We start from the raw sequence: 17,149 nt of genomic DNA, 5'->3' as shown, positions 1-17,149 counted from the left end.
CTGTATTTCTAACAAAACTCTTGGGTAATTCTCAAGTAGAAGGTTTAGATTTTACTTTGAGAAAAAATAAACTAGAAGATAGAAAGGATCAAGTTAAGTATATAAGAGTTTTGGCATTTAGTTGTGAACTCAACTCAATAGTAAGCTCCTGTAATATATTATATTTTAAAAATATTTATTTGACCATACTAGGTCTTCGCTGAGGTATGTAGAATCTTTTTAGTTGTAGTACATGGGCTCTAGTTCTCTGATCAGGAATCAAACTTGGGCCCCTTGCATTGTGAGTGTGTCTTTGGCACTGGACCACCAGGGAATTCCCTAAACTCCTATAACACATTTTTAAGACGGACAATTCTTTCATTTTTCCTTATATTGGAGTTAGTTATGCTAAATTGGGATGGACATTTAAATACATTTTGAGTGAAGACTGTCAAAGGTAATAACATGTTGAGCATTTAATGTTTCACATTTTCAATAATTACTAACACTGGTTTTCTGATTCAATTTATTCCTATAATAATAAATAATAATATTTATTATTACTTAAAGTCTTTCTTTGTGTTAAACTTTGAACCCAGGTCTTTTCACTGAGTCTGTGACATTTTAAATTTACAACATATATGTACTTTTGAAGTCAAACAGAAACTTCTAAATACAATTTCATAGAAAATTGGTTAGAACAAAATGAAACAAACTACATTATAATTTTTCCTGTGTTCCTAAATATGCATAAGCATATTTGTGTGTGTTTTTGTAGCATGTAGGAATAAGTTTGTAGGAAACAGAGAAACAATGATTAGAGTGCTGGTATTTTACTAGGAGCAAATTAGTGTTTGCATTTCCCAATGAAACATATTTGTGCTTTTTCCTGTCATTAGATCACCAGGAAATAGGATCCTATAACTTTTCAATAACTCTGATATAGATATATGTGTGTGTGATCATGCATATGAATAGTATCTCAGTCTTAGACTTTTGTCAAAGAACTGTTTGAGTTGGGAGAGGAAGAAAAGTCTATACCCTCCTTCCCTCTACCATTCATTTTCCTCTCCTTTCATCCTTAGTGATTTGTTTCATTGACAAAGGAGAGGAGCGTAGGAGCACTGCTGCTTCTGCTGCTAAGTCGCGTCAGTGTCCGACTCTGTGTGACCCCATAGACGGCAGCCCACCAGGCACCCCCATCTGTGGGATTCTCCAGGCAAGAACACTGGAGTGGGTTGCCTATTCCTTCTCCAATGCATGAAAGTGAAAGTGAAGTCGCTCAGTCTTGTCTAACTCTTAGGACCTCATGGACTGCAGCCTACCAGGCTCCTCCGTCCACGGGATTTTCCAGGCAAGAGTTCTGGAGTGGGTCGCCAGTGCCTTCTCCTGTGTAGGAGCACAGTCAGATCCTTTTCCTTAAGCCGCCTACATTTTTTGGAAGTAAGTCCCTGACCCACTTTCTGTTAATTTTGGGCACTATTCTATAAAGAACAAACTAGCACAGGTTTCCTTGGGTGATGAGAATTTAAATGCTGACCTCTACCTGCCTAGTGCTATTCCAATAGATATTCTAATGATGACTAAGCCTCTTAATATCCACAGGCCCTAAGCATCTGGTCTCCATTAGGAAAGGTCCACTCACAACTTCCTGGCAGTTTAGTATCTCAGTAACTGCCAGACAAGTGACAATTCTCCATTGAGTAAATGGGCATATATGGCAGTTTAAATGATTTTATCACTGCTGGAAGTATGAGAAAAAGTGTTGGAGGCATATATAATGCCCACCCTCAACACACATACTCACGCTGAGTTAAGCAAAGAAGGAGACAGAATGTTGACTCTATCAATTCCATATTTCTCTAGAGCACACTCCATTCCCCTACAACCCTCTTTATTAACCTGTGGGAAGCTGAATAAATGTCAATAGAGATAAAATAACACTTCTCCCCTAGCCATTTAAGGAGGTGTTGAGCTCCAGAGATGTAGATGATCTGGAAACAGAGAATGACATACTTTGAATTTTCTGTTCTCAGCTGAGAATTCTGGTCATCCATCATTTTTTAATAATCAGGAAAGATTCTGTTTGGCTTCTCGTATTCATGCTACATTTATAAATATTGTTTTTGATATTCTCCATTCAACTGTAAGGACTAGAAATTCAATTAGAAAGCAGAGAGATTTGGTTTTGAGACCTGCACACACAGACACACAGACACACACGTACATGTATATTTCCTGGTGATCTAATGACAAGACCAAGGCACAAATAAGTTTTACTGGGAAGTACAGCAACACTAATTTGCTCCTAGTAAAATATCAGCACTCTGACGATTGTTTTTCTGTTTCCTACAAACTCATTCCTCCCTGCTACAGAAACACACACAAGTATTCATATGCATATTTAGAGATACAGGAAAAATTACAATATACTTTATTTCCTTGTCTTAGGAAATTGTATTTAGAAGTTTCTGTTTAACTTCAAAAGCACATATATATTATAAATTTAAAATATCACAGACTCACAGTGAAAAGACCTGGGTTCAAAGTTTAACACAAAGACTTTAAACAATAACCTAATTAAACATGCATGTTCATTTATTGAAAAAAAAATAATAATATGACTATGGGACCATGAGACTATCCCATATAATATATTCTGTAAAAAAACTGTATCAAAGTGTAAGGTAATATTTTTAGTAAACTATCTAAAAGTAAGCAATATTGTTTTTGCTTAGCCCAGATATTTTAGTAATATCTGAAATTTGGACTTTGACCTATATGCAAAACTACTTTGAGATAATGATTTGTTAAACATCTTTTGCATTTAAAATGTGATTTTATCTTCCTGATTCAGGAAATTCGAAAGAATTACACCCCTTTACATTACAGAATAAATGATGGCTCTTTTTTTTTTTGTTATTCAGTTCCTTCAAAATTTAAAGAGAATCAAGCACATTACAAAAAAGGACAATCTACTGAGGAGCAGATGATGAAAGATGTTATAACCCTCTTAAAGACCACTCTACTACCTCCAAGAAAGAAGTAGCCCAACCATTTTACTTAAATGTCCTAAGTGCTCTTCTGAGTGGCAGTGGGATTTAATAAAAATGCTGTGCTGCTTTCAGTCCACTGGACGCTGCTGTAAGGGATATGTCATCAGATCTCTCCTTACTACTTTTGGAAAAAGCACTTGAAACGCAGAATAAAGGTCACTTAAGTCTGGCATAAAATAATAAGATCAAAATAAGAAACAGATATAATAATTATTGTATGAACAGTCTTATGAATCTGTTAATAATAAGATTTATCAATAAACTATCAGAATGATACCTAACATAATTGCATTTTTCCGAGTAAGATAAACTCTTTAAAATTAAAAATTCCATAGAACATTTGAAGACAAAGTTTTCTTTTTTTTTTTCTGAATTTTTCTTTTCACTTTTAAAAATACAATTAGTTCAATAAGGTATCACTTCACATTACTCAGGATAGTCATCATCAAAAAATCTACAAACAGTAAGTGCTGGAGAGAGTATGGGAAAAAGGAACCTTCCTACACTGTTGTGGGAATGTAAATTGGTGCAGGCGCTATGGAGAACAGTAGGGAGGCTCCTTAAAAAACTAAAATAAATATGATCCAGCAATCCCACTCCTGGGCATATATATGGAGAAAACCATACTTTGAAAAGATGCATGCACCCCAGTGTTTATTGCAGCACTATTTACAACAGCCAGGACATGGAAGCAACCTAAATGTCCATCAACAGAGGAATGGATCAAGAAGATATGGTACCTATATACAGTGGAATATTATTCAGCTATTAAAAGGAACCAAACTGTGTCATTTGCAGAGACATGGATGGACCTACAGACTGTTATATAGAGTGAAGTAAGTCATAAAGAGAAAAACAAATATTTTGTATTAATGCATATACGTGGAATCTATAAAAATGGTATGTGCTATGCCTAGTCGTGTCTGACTCTTTGCAACCCCATGGATTGTAGCTTGCCAGTCTCCTATGTCCATGGAGATTCTCCAGGCAAGAATAATGGAGTGGGTTGCCATGCCCTCCTCTAGGGATCTTCCCTACCCAGGGATTAAACCCAGAGATCGAACCCAGGTCTCCCACGTTGCAGGCAGATTGTTTCCCATGGAAGCCCAAGAATACTGGAGTGGGTAGCGTATCCCTTCTCCAGAGGATCTTCCCCACCCAGCTGAGCTACCAGGGAAGCCCAGAAAATGGTATAGATGATCCTATTTACAAAATAGAAATAGAAATATAGATGGAGAGTACAAACATACGGCTACCAAGGGGAGTAGAATGAATTAAGAGATTGGGATTGACATAAATACACTACTATGTATAAAATGCATAAGTAATGAGGAACCTACTGTACAGCAAAGTGAACTCCACTTGATGCTCTGTGGTGACCTAACTGGGAAGGAAATCCGAAAGAGAGGGGGTGTATGTATACATCTGGCTGGGTCACTTTGCTATACAGCACAAATTGACATAGCAGGGTAAAGCAACTATACGCCAATAAAAATGCAAAAAAAAAAAACTTTGAATTACAGTAGAGCAGAAGTTACATTTGTAAATTTCTACAAGGATGATTTGGATAATGTAAATGAGTGACACAACAGAGGTAAAGCGGATATACATATATTGTCTGTATGATCGAAGTTTGTTCATGGGAAAACAATTCGACTCTAGCTGATTGTTGGCTTATTGGAAATCAGGAGCAGGGTTGTCATATTTTCTTTTCTTAAGAGAGAAGAGAAAACTAAATTTGAATGTGAAATTGGGCTTCCCTGGGGGCCCAGATGGTAAAGAATATGCCTGCAATGTAGGAGACCCAGGTTAGATCCCTGTATCGGGAAGATCCCCTGGAGAAGGGAATGGCAACCCACGCCAATATTCTTGCCTAGAGAATCCCATGGACAGAGGAGTCTGGTGGGCTATAGTCCACGGGGTCACAAAGAGTCGGACACACTGAGCAACTAACATCTTCAATTTTAAATAGACTAATTTTAATTATATAAAATTTATTTTAAAAATTATATTGTGTTCGCAAAAGCCAGAAGGGTCCACATTTTGAGGTTACATATTTTCCCAGGTTGAACTAGTGTTAAAGAATCTGCCTCCAATGCAGGAGCAGAGACATGGGTTCAATCCCTGGGTTGGTAAGATCCCCTGGAGAAGAGCATGGCAACCCACTCCCATTCTTGCCAGGAGAATCCCTTGGACAGAGGAGTCTGGTGGGCCACAGTCCATTGACTTGCAGAGTCTGCCATGACCAAAGTGACTTAGCATGCACACGTTTGTAATACAAACAAGTTTGGTTTGACACTAAGACACAAGCTGGATAATACAATTATGCTATTAATTATAAGCAGAATTTCTAGAGATTTAATAATTTAATACTATGAATATCATAAGATGGTGCTCAAGAGATTTTATACAAGAAGAAACTGATGTTGATCGTTGTCTCTATGATGATTAAAATTGGATTCACTGTGTAAGAATGTGATTTGGTTAATGCTTACTCTTTCAACACACACACTCTCAGTTAAGTGCTGTCATGATGTCTTAATCTTTTGCCTCACCAGTTAACCACGACCAGAGAATTTCTTTCTTTATTCCATAGTAATGCAAGCTTGCTAAAGTACATTTTTTTCTTTTTTTTGCAATTTGGAAACTGCATGTGACTGACTTATTCTATCTGTAGGTAGTAAAAATACATGATATTATATTTCATGCTGAGCCCACAAATCCTTGAAAAGAGGAAGCATTCAGAAGGAATTATTGCATAGCTAACAAAGTATTTAAGCCTCACAAAACTTCTAAGAGATATCTTCCAAGTAATATATATATTTTTCTCACACTATATTAAACCTTGGATAAGTTTCTTTCTTTTATGAAACATAATAAATATTTTTAAATACATGAAAATATTTGAATACATGACCTGACCATCCTCTACTTTGTGGGAGTTTCATTTTTACAAACTGAGGAGTAAAGGTTAGAAAATGACCCTCATAAAATATAAGCTAAAAGCATGACACATGCATACAACTGATTATTCTCAAAATCTCAATAGTAAGAAAATAAATGGTTTAGTCTCTTGCCCGCTTCTCTTCTGTTTATCTTTTCCACTTTATTCTGTGTAACCCCTTATCATTTTCTGTCACATTCTCATTATCTCTCCACCTCTTGGCTTCATTGTGTCTGCCTATAAGCATGTCGGACACGAGTGAAGCAACTTAGCAGCAGCAGCAGCGTAAACATGTGGAGGCATAGTTTTTAGGGGAAAACAAAAACAAAATTCCTCTAAATCTTCCCTTGTCTCTGCTATACTCATGGGCTTTTAGTGTTTTGCTTTTCTCCCCATTTTTTTTTTTAATTTTAACACAAGTGCTGCACTATTTTATTAGAGCACAACAGAGGAAGAGTGCAGCACACACTACTCAGCAAGCAAGTCCTGCCTGTCCAGCTTAGAGATGGCTGTGTGTTAGAGGGCATCACTGATTCAATGGACATGAACCTGGGCAAGTTCCAGGAGACAGTGAGCGACAAGGGGGCCTGGGGTGCTGCAGTCCATGAGGTTACAAAGAGATGGACATGACTTGATGACTGAGCAACAGCAACAACAGCCAGGCAAGTCACTTCACCTGTGAACCTGTGTTCGCTCCTGTACAACAGAAATACGGTTACTAACTGACTTGTGACGATAAAATGAGAAACTGCATCATAACTGACAATCGATTTGTGAGGCAGATCTTACTGAGAGTTCTTAGTATCTGTAAGCTGAACAGTTGCTTTGTTAAGAGCTTTTATAAGAGATATATAATTTAAAAACAAAGATGTTAATGTCACCACTTTTTATATTCCCAATATTAAACATAAAGGAGAAACATTAATTAAATATCACTTAATTGACTCACTGGAAAAGACTGATGCTAGGAAAGGTTGGGGGCAGGAGGAGAAGGGGACGACCGAGAATGAGATGGCTGGATGGCATCACCGACTCTGTGGACATGAGTTTGAGTGAACTCCGGGAGTTGGTGATAACAGGGAGGCCTGGCGTGCTGTGATTCATGGGGTCTCGGTGAGTCGGACACGACTGAGCGACTGAACTGAACTGAACTGAAGTGATTGTAAAACTGCTTTGAGGAGCCCTTTGTGTTCTGAGAAGCTGCCAAACAATTCTTTTTTTTTTGTATTATATATCCTATATCTTAGAAAGAACTTAGCCTAGAGCACAAAATGGAAGCCCCATTGTCTAAAGCAAAAAAAACCCCACAAAAACAGAAAAGGCTATCGTTAGAGGTTTTGCCCTCTTTTCTATTTCAGGTTTCACTGGTGGAGAAGGTATAGTGGTGGTATTAATTTGCAAGTTTCATAAAACATATACATTGCATTGGTAATAACACATGAAGTGATTTATTTAGAATGCTTAGGAGTCAACTAACATAACAGAGATTTAATAAAAATGACTTATTATACCTATGAAGACATTTTAAAACTTTTACTGACAAAACCCATCCAAAACTAGCCTATAAGTGTAGCAAAAATATATCATAAAATGTAATTTGGAATAGTTATTAATAATAGTACAATTACTAACGTGGTTCTCGGAACTGAGCAATAGAATAATATAATAAATATCAGCTTAAATAAACATTATTTTACTCCTTATAGTGAAGTTACATTGCAAGTAGATATTTACATACTGGATCATCTGGATTATATTGAATAACATATTCTATCTGTCCATTTGGGCCATCATCTATGTCTGTAGCTCCATTGTCTCCTGAAAATCCTGTGAAGATTGTGGTGCCAACTGGAGTGAGCTGGAAAGAATACAAAAGACAAACTGTCAATTCTTATTTGATCAACAGCACACCAGAAATGTTCCAACACAAAAAACACAATCATTAATCACACAAAGGAAAAAAGTAGGCAGCAGCCCAGAAACACAGACTCGAAGTGTTTCAAAAGAACACTTATAAACTTTACACAGGAGTTCCTAAAAAGTCTGAAAATTTCCAACATCAGAGTCCTTGCTTTGCATAAAGAAACAGAAGCCCCTGATTCAGTGTGAAGAACATCTGGACAAGTTTATAAACATTAGCGTCTTAAACTTGTGGAGAAAATGCATCTGTTGTTCTTACTTAAAAACTCTTTGATGCATCAGATTATCTATAAACTAGGATTTAAATGCATGAAGGAATTATCAACAATCACTTTATTTTAAAATTTAAAATAAATCAGAGAGATCAATGAAATCCAGGTTGATAATTGCATGCAGGTTGCAAATTTGAGGAAGAAAGTTGGAAACTATGGATTCCTTGTTTATCAGAGGAGAGAGAAAGCTGGGATTTTCTTTAGTGATTGTAGTACTGGTTGAAAGCCATTGTCTGCTAGAACTGGAGAGACAGTATCTTTCTATTTTGAATTAAACCAACAATAAAGCATAATGTGTCATATAAGACCATTATTTCATAGTTGGCCTGAATATCTATCTTTATCTCTTATTAATCTCCATCAGAGAATCACCGTTGTTTTCTCTTACTTGTAAGTCTTTTCACAATGTAGTCCTACTTCCAGAGCCTCCAGTTATCAAGTTTTAGATGGAATCCTTCTCATTAGTTATTTTTCAACTTAATTAGGTATCATCATCTTCTAAACCATTCCTGACAGAGCATTTTCCTACTCCGTGTCAGTACATGGCACCTTTTTCATTACTCTTATATTTTACACTTTACTTTCTTAATTATTGCACTGTCACAGTGAATAAATGAACTTAGTCAATAAATACAAGACCTGTGCCTCTACAGAAAATAGACTTTTACATTTTGCTCTGAGATATGTTTTGTTAGCTTTTAAATAGGATTCTTTCATGGAGAAATAGCTTCATAGAGGGAGAGAAAAGAAGAGTCATCTCATTGACTTCCATTTTCAGGGGTTACAAACCTAGATATCTGTAGGGATCCATCAGGCGATGTAAAGGAGTGAAGCACATCTCATGGGAATGTGGTGACTAAAGAACACGTCCTTCTCTAAAAGGGTATCTGCTACTTGGCCTCAGGAAATTTTCATAATGGAATATGGAGCCAATGCTATTGAGTTGGTCAAAAAGTTCATTCAGATTTTTCCAATGATGTTGTGGATGTTGTGGAAAAGATGTTGTAAAAAAACCCTAATGAACTTTTTGGCCAACCCAATCCTACATATTTTATTATTCCAATTTTATAAGAAATCTCTTGGTTCTAAATTTGACAATAGCTTTATATTATGAATTTAATGCCCTCTGCACCCCCAGTACATCCAGTGGCACAGCAACCACAGTAGTTTGCAATATCTGATTTAGAAAAAGGATACAATTGCAATTAAAAGTGATTTTAAAACTATGCTTTGGGGAGCCCAAGGTTTGGGGAATTGTAAGTACAAAGCAGTGTATTTATAAAGTCAGTCCACCTGACAAGTAGCTTTTAAAGGTAAACTTTGACTTTCTGCAGCTCAAAGAGAACTGAGGATAAAGGAAGAGGAGATGGTTTACATAGCACATATATGAACATGGACACACCATTGGGAATAGTTAACTAAAAGGCCTCTAAGCCAACATTTTAATATTTTTAATGTAGTCCCTGTCCCCAAATACGTCACTCTTTTGTAAAAATTCACCCACTCTATCGTGCCTTGATTTCTCTTACAAAAATTCACCCACTCAATATATTTAATTATGAAAATTTAAAATTGAATGGCAAAAATTTGCTTCTTGATATCTAATAAAACAGAATATTTAAAGATCTTTGTTGCCAAAATATATAACTGTGCCACAGAGTTGAATTAAAAAATTAATCACCCCCCTCACTAAAAAACACACATAAAAGGAAAAAGCCAGAAAACTTGAACAGTAGGTGTCTGAAATTTTTGAAAATAGACTTCTGACCCAACTTTGAAAATATGATGTTTAGTTGTTGACAGCAAATGACTCAGGTAGTATGTCAAATTATTATTTCAACATTTGCATAGGCTAGTGAGTTTTACTTCCTTCCATAGTTGCACATTTAGACAAAACATATTAGCATAGATTTTTCATGTTCACTACTGGAAGAAGTAAACATCCACACACAGACATACACATGTAAAACGTAATGCTAAAATGTATCAGTAATTTAACTACACACATTTATTCATGATCTACCACTCAGATAGGGACCTGTTCAGATATAAGCTAGGGTTTGGAATGTTTAAAGCTAATATAAGAGAATATAATATCTTATATACATATATGCATTGTACTTACAGTTCCCCAAACCATGGGCTCCCCAAAGCATAGTTTTAAAATCACTTTTAATTGCAATTGTTTCCTTTTTCTAAATCAGAGATTGCAAGCTACTGTGGTTGCTGTGCCACTGGATGTACTGGGGGTGCGGGGGGCATTAAATTCATAATATAATTCTTTAAAAGCTATTGTCAACTTTAGAACCAAGAGATTTCTTATAAAATTGGAATATTAAAAGATGTAGTATCTTATATAATCTCTTATAAGATATCTCTTATAATATAAGAGATAATAATATAAGAGAAACAGCTAGGAAAAAAAGAGGATAAACATTTTGTTTTAATATGGAATGTCTGGCAAAAGTCAAAGGGTTGCAATGAAATGGCCTATACTAGATGCAAACAAGCAAAAGAGAGTTAAAACATGCAATATGCTTTTAAATATATATATATGTATATAGAAAATGAATAAGTATATTATAGAATACATTAATATATATCCAACAAAATATATACATATCTATGTACAAACACATATTAACATTATATAAATATATACATATTTCTAAATATTATGTGTGGAGTGAAAATCTTCACATGATAGGTTGTTTGTTAAAATGTGTTTCCCTATACATCATTAAACAGAATTTTCAGGGCACATATGCCATACAGATGGTCGTGTTCCATGTCCTTTAACATTTCAACAAGTCTCAGAAATATAAATTTTGTTTTCTGAAGGGCATTTTATGCATGAGATGATTATCACCTTGGGCAGCTGCCTGTGGGTGTTACTTGTTTATTTAGTTGATTTCTTTTTCCACAAATGATTTTATACAATTATTAGGAAAATACAGAACATGCACAAATGCGCATGTAATAATTAAAGAAAATTCAATGTTTCATGAAGATGTGTAACAGAAACTTGAATGTAAAATGTGAGTAGCTAACTGTTCAATTTTCTTGTGAGCCATTGCTGCTTGAGCCAACCTAAAAATCTGGAACAATGCTACAAAAAGAAAAATTCCCTTACTAATCTTTCTTGCAATATTCCTCACTGAAGGATTGTATCCACGTTTTATACAAATATAGTTGATTTTCATCACCCATGGTAGTTCTATACTATAAAGTTCACCATGGACACTGAATTAACAAATACTGAACCATTGCTCCTAGGGGGAACACAGGGTTATTACATTGCTGAGGGGAATACAGGATTAAGTTTTTGCAAGCCTCTGGTCACAACATTTTTCATTAACAAATCAATACATAACCTTGTTTTATGTGTGTTTCTATTTTAAAACACTTTATTTAATATATTTGGTCTGTTCTAGAGTAGATGCTCTGTATTGCACTTTCCATTTTATTCATTGAATTATTCAGCTTCAGAATTTGTTTGGTTCTTACGATTTCTATCTCTGTTAAATGTCTCATTTTATTCATATCTTGTTTTTCTGATTTCACTGAATTGTGTTTCTGTGTTTTCTTGAGTTCATTTAGTATTTTCAAAACTGTTATTTTGAATTGTTTATCAGGTAAATTACCAAATTCCATGCTTTGGTGTTTGATTACTGTAGGATAATTGTTCTTTTGGTGATGACACGTTCTTTGATTCTTCACGTTCCTTGGAGTTTTGCAGTGGCTGCTTTTGCATTTAATGTAGCAGGACATGCATGTGTGCTAAATCACTTCAGTCACGTCTGATTCTTTGTAACCCTATGGACTTTAGCCCACCAGGCTCCACTGTCCATAGATTTCCAAGAGAGAATACTGGAGTGGGTTGCCGTGCCCTACTCCATATGATCTTCCCAACCCAGGGATTGAACCCACATCGCTTGTATGAATATACTTGTTCCACACTTGTTGCTCTCTGGTAGTTTAGTCACTAAGTTGTGTCCAACTCTTGGGACCCCATGGACTGTAGCCTGCCAGGCTCTTCTGTCCAGGAGGTTCTCCAGGCAAGAATACCGGAGTGGATTGCCATTTCCTTCTCCAGGGAATCTTCCCAACCCAGGGATCAAACCCGGGCCTCCTGCATTGCAGGCAGATTCTTTACTGACTGAGCTATGACGGAAGCCCCTGGTCTGGCTGAATTCTTAAGGCTGTCCTTTTTTTTTTTTCTGGTTTTAAGAAAACACTGGGTTGGCTACTGGGAACTTTTCCTTTACTTTCCAAAAGGTGGCACTGTAGTTAAATTTGTGGTTTCTCCTTTGCCCACAGTCCCTGGTCTGATTTTCTGAGCACATTCACTATTTATCCAACTTCATTCTCAGCATCTCACTTGAGAATGTCCACAGTGTAGGAAATTTTACAGGTTTAGCATTTGGAGTGTTGGGGATGACCACAGGCCAAATGAAGAGATCCTTGTATAACGTTATCCAAGTAACCTGTGGACTGACTTCTTACTGAAGTTCTGAGCAAAGTCAGGAGGAACCTCATTCTTTTAATACCTTTTGATATTCTTTGTCTCCTTCCCAATCTCCTCCTTCCCCAGAGTCAGGGAGGTCCTGCCTCAATAATCGGGCTGCCACTGTGTCTGACCCAGCTAGGGTTGTCAGGGAGTCACCAACTGCTCTCCCTCCCTTTCTTGTACAAGGAGAGGTTCCACCAGGTTAGTTTAGCCTCACGTTGTGTTACCTTAGAGGGAGGGGTAACACTGGAAAGGCACTTTTCCCCTTTCTAATTCAATCAAACATATTATTTTTTGCTCCAAGAAAGGGCTGGAATGTCTCCTTGGGAGGGCTGGACTTTCACAAAATCTCTCTTATCCATGGGTATCTGCTTAAATCAGCATTACCCAGGTCTCCCCAGGCTATGGCCCTGAGAAGTTAGGGTCAGTTCCTTGCTCAGCAGGTCCAATGGGTTCTGCTAACTTGAATTCCACACCAAGGTCTGTATCAGTTCAGTTCAGTTCAGTCGCTCAGTCGTGTCCGACTCTCCGAGACCCCATGAATCACAGCACGCCAGGCCTCCCTGTCCATCACCAACTCCTGGAGTTTACTCAAACTCATGGCCATTGAGTTGGTGATGCCATCCACCCATCTCACCCTCTGTCGTCCTCTTCTCCTCCTGCCTTCAGTCTTTGCCAGCATCAGGGTCTTTTCAAATGAGTCAGTTTTTCACATCAGGTGTCCAAAGTACTGGTGTTTCAGCTTCAGCATCAGTCCTTCCAATGAATATTCAGGACTGTTTTCCTTTAGGATGGACTGGTTGAATCTCCTTGCCGTCCAAGGGACTCTGAAGAGACTTCCCCAACACCATAGTTCAAAGAGATTAATTCTTTGGCACTCAGCTTTCTTTATAGTAAAGTTCTCATATCCATACATAACTACTGGAAAAACCATAGCTTTGACTAGTCAGACCTTTTTTGCAAAGTAATGTCTCTGCTTTTTAATATGCTATCTAGTTTGGTCATAGCTTTTCTTCCAAGAAGGAAGCATCTTTTAATTTCAAGGCTGCAGTCACCATCTGCAGTGATTTTGGAGCCCCCCAAAATAGTTTCTCACTGTTTCCATTGTTTCCCCATCTATTTGCCATAAAGTGATGGGGACCAGATGCCATCATCTTAGCTTTCTGTGTGTTGACTTTTAAGCCAACTTTTGCACTCTCCTCTTTCACTTTCATCAAGAGGCTCTTTAGTTCTCTGCTTTCTGCCATAAGGGTAGTGTCATCTGCCTATCTAGATTATTGATATTTCTCCCAGCAATCTTGATTCCAACTCGTGCTTTATCCAGTCTAGCATTTCCCACAGTGTACTCTGCATATAAGTTAAATAAGCGGGTTGACAATATACAGTCTTGATATACTCCTTTCCTGATTTGGAACCAATCTGTTGTTCCATGTCCAGTTCTAACTGTTGCTTCCTGACTTGCATACGGATTTCTCAGGAGGCAGGTCACATTGTCTGTTATTCCCATCTCTTTAAGAATTTTCCACAGTTTGTTGTGAATTAGACTTCACACCAAATTTCTCTTAAGGACAAATGCCCAACAGAAAGTGACATCCTGTACAAATTATCACTACTAGTGAAACTGGAGCCTCTACCTCCATATTTAATTAACAATAAGATATCAATGCCATGACTTTCTCTTACATTTTTGTAGCATAAAATTAGCAGTCACAGGGAGGATGCATTCATATGTCAACTTGATTGAGCCATGAAATACCCAGATATTTGGTTAAACATTATTCTAGTTGAGTCTGTAAGGGTGTTTCTGAATGAGATTAACATTTGAATTGGTAGACCTAATAAAACAGATTGCTCCACCCCCTAAACATGGGTGAAGGTGAAAGTCACTCAGTCCTGCCTGACACTTTGCAACCCCATGGACTATGCAGTTTATGGAATTCTCTAGGTCAGAATACTGGAGTGGGTAGCCTTTTGCTTCTCCAGGGGATCTTCCCAACCCAAGGATCGAACCCAGGTCTCCTGCATTGTGGGCAGATTCTTTACTAGCTGAGCCACCAGGGAGCTCCCTAAACATGGGAAGGCCTCATCTAATCTATTTAAGACCTGAATAGGACAAAAAGCTCAATGAGGAAGAATTCACTCTCTGTACCTGACTGTCTTCAAGTTAGGATATCTGTCTTCTCTTTCCTCCAGACTTGGATTCAAATTGGAATTTATACAATCAGTTTTCTTGGTTCTCAGACTTTAGTCTTTGACTAGAATTACATCAGCTGGGTTTCTAGCTTGACAACTCAAATTCTAGAATGTCTTAGCCTCCATAATCTTGTGAGCCAATTCCTTATAATAAATCTCCCTTGATTGTTCTATTTACCTATCTATCATGTATCCCTGGAGTACATCAAGGTTGTATATTGTCACCCTGCTTATTTAACTTTTATGCAGAGTACACATCATGAGGAACGCTGGGCTGGAAGAAGCACAAGCTGGAATCAAGATTGCCGGGAGAAATATCAATAACCTCAGATATGCAGATGACACCGTCTTTATGGCAGAAAGTGAAGAGGAACTCAAAAGCCTCTTGATGAAAGTAAAAGAGGACAGTGAAAAGTTTGGCTTGAAGCTCAACATTCAGAAAACAAAGATCATGGCATCTGGTCCCATCACTTCACGGGAAATAGATGGGGAAACAGTGGAAACAGTGTCAGACTTTATTTTTTGGGCTCCAAAATCACTGTGGATGCTGATTGCAGCCATGAAATTAAAAGATGTTTACTCCTTGGAAGGAAAGTTATGACCAACCTAGATAGCATATTAAAAAGCAGAGACATTACTTTGACAACAAAGGTCTGTCTAGTCAAGGCTATGGTTTTTCCCGTGGTCATGTATGGATGTGAGAGTTGGACTATGAAGAAAGCTGATTGCCGAAGAATTGATGCTTTTGAACTGTGGTGTTGGAGAAGACTCTTGAGAGTCCCTTGGACTGCAAGGAGATCCATCCAGTGCCTTCTAGAGGAGATCAATCCTGGGTGTTCATTGGAAGGACTGATGCTAAAGCTGAAACTCCAATACTTTGGCCACCTCATGCAAAGAGTTGACTCACCGGAAAAGACTCTGATGCTGGGAGGATTGGGGGCGGGAGAAGAAGGGGACGACAGAGAATGAGATGGCTGGATGGCATCACCGACTCTATGGACATGAGTTTGAGTGAACTCCAGGAGTTAGTGATGGACAGGGAGGCCTGGCATGCTGTGATTCATGGGGTCGCGGAGAGTCGGACACGACTGAGCGACTGAACTGAACTGAACTGATCCCTCAGTTCTGCTTGACTAATATATCCCTGATGCAGTTTCTCAGTAGTGAATAAGTAAAGCTGAGTATTTGATTTTGCAGACATAAAAATTGGTCTCACATGTTCTAACTGACAAGGTCTGTATGGCTACTATGGGGAACTCTATGGAACAATTGCTGATTTAACTGCAACAGGAGCCAGGCAATCTTTTGGTATTTTGATTATACTCCATGATCCTTTTAGGGTTTTCCCAGCTGGTGGAGTGGCAAATAATCTGCCTGCCAATTCAGGAGACACAGAGGTTGGGTTTAATCCTTGGGTCAGGAAGATCCCCTGGAGGAGGAAATAGCAACACACTCCAGTATTCTTGCCTGAAAAACACCATGGATAGAGAAGCCTGGTGGGCTAAAGTTCATGGGGTCACAGAGTCGGACATGACTGAGCAATTGAGCATACACACACATGATCCTTTGAAGATTGTCTACAGTGCTTCCACAGTTATCTATTTAAAATATTGTAAACTTCTAAGATTGTAGTTCCAGAAAACAGATCCAGTTTAAAATTATTAATTATGTCTTCTTTCCTCTTTACTTATTTTCAGGGTCTTTTTGATTGCAGTATATAGGCCAAAGATCATTTGCAATAAAAATAATTTTTCCAACATGCAAGTCATTCATGCTTTGTCTATAATTCAGTCTTTAACCTCCTTCTCTGATAAAGTAATTTTATAAATCTCTCTTGCAAATCATCCCTACCTTACATATATGCCTCAGAAATAATGATATGTTTACTATCCAGTGTGGTCTCCACCAGTGAAATGGAGTTATAAATTTGTAAGGAGGTGGACATTAGTGAGAACTTCAACTTTTTCTCACAATGATAAAATTACATTATCTCTGAATCTGTGATTATTTACTGAAGTTTATTATGTACCAAAACACTGTTTCTATGACCATTACATTGGTTTTAAATTAACTCATTGATATAACATTTGTTTTGCTAAAACATTCATTCAAATGAAATGTTTATTTGAGGTTTATCTTAAAACTTTTAGAAATGTTATCAAATGGTACACATTCTTAAATTCACATTCAGCAGATGTTATCTTGCTATGATTTATTGAACTCAAATAGAAAAATATAAGAAAGGAATTACATATATTCTTCAAGTTCCCTTTAA

General features: G+C 37.3%; 1 protein-coding gene across 16 annotated transcripts in view; it reads right to left on the bottom strand.

The window, feature by feature from the left end:
* PCDH15 (protocadherin related 15) overlaps positions 1 to 17,149 on the bottom strand; it is an 870,688-nt gene that overhangs the window by 506,245 nt on the left and 347,294 nt on the right. For all 16 annotated transcript variants that reach the window (XM_088842500.1, XM_088842496.1, XM_088842498.1 and 13 more), the window contains one exon: positions 7,718 to 7,837. In XM_088842500.1, the coding sequence (XP_088698626.1) occupies positions 7,718 to 7,837 (120 nt within the window). The remainder of the gene's footprint in view (positions 1 to 7,717; positions 7,838 to 17,149) is intronic.

The sequence above is a fragment of the Moschus berezovskii genome, chromosome 12 (genome assembly GCF_049115385.1).
Source record: "Moschus berezovskii isolate FMDL1 chromosome 12, NW_MosBer_1.0, whole genome shotgun sequence".
In the NCBI taxonomy this organism is placed as follows: Eukaryota; Metazoa; Chordata; class Mammalia; order Artiodactyla; family Moschidae; genus Moschus; species Moschus berezovskii.
Note: the sequence above shows the minus strand (reverse complement) of the source record. Positions and strands in the feature narration are given on the sequence as shown.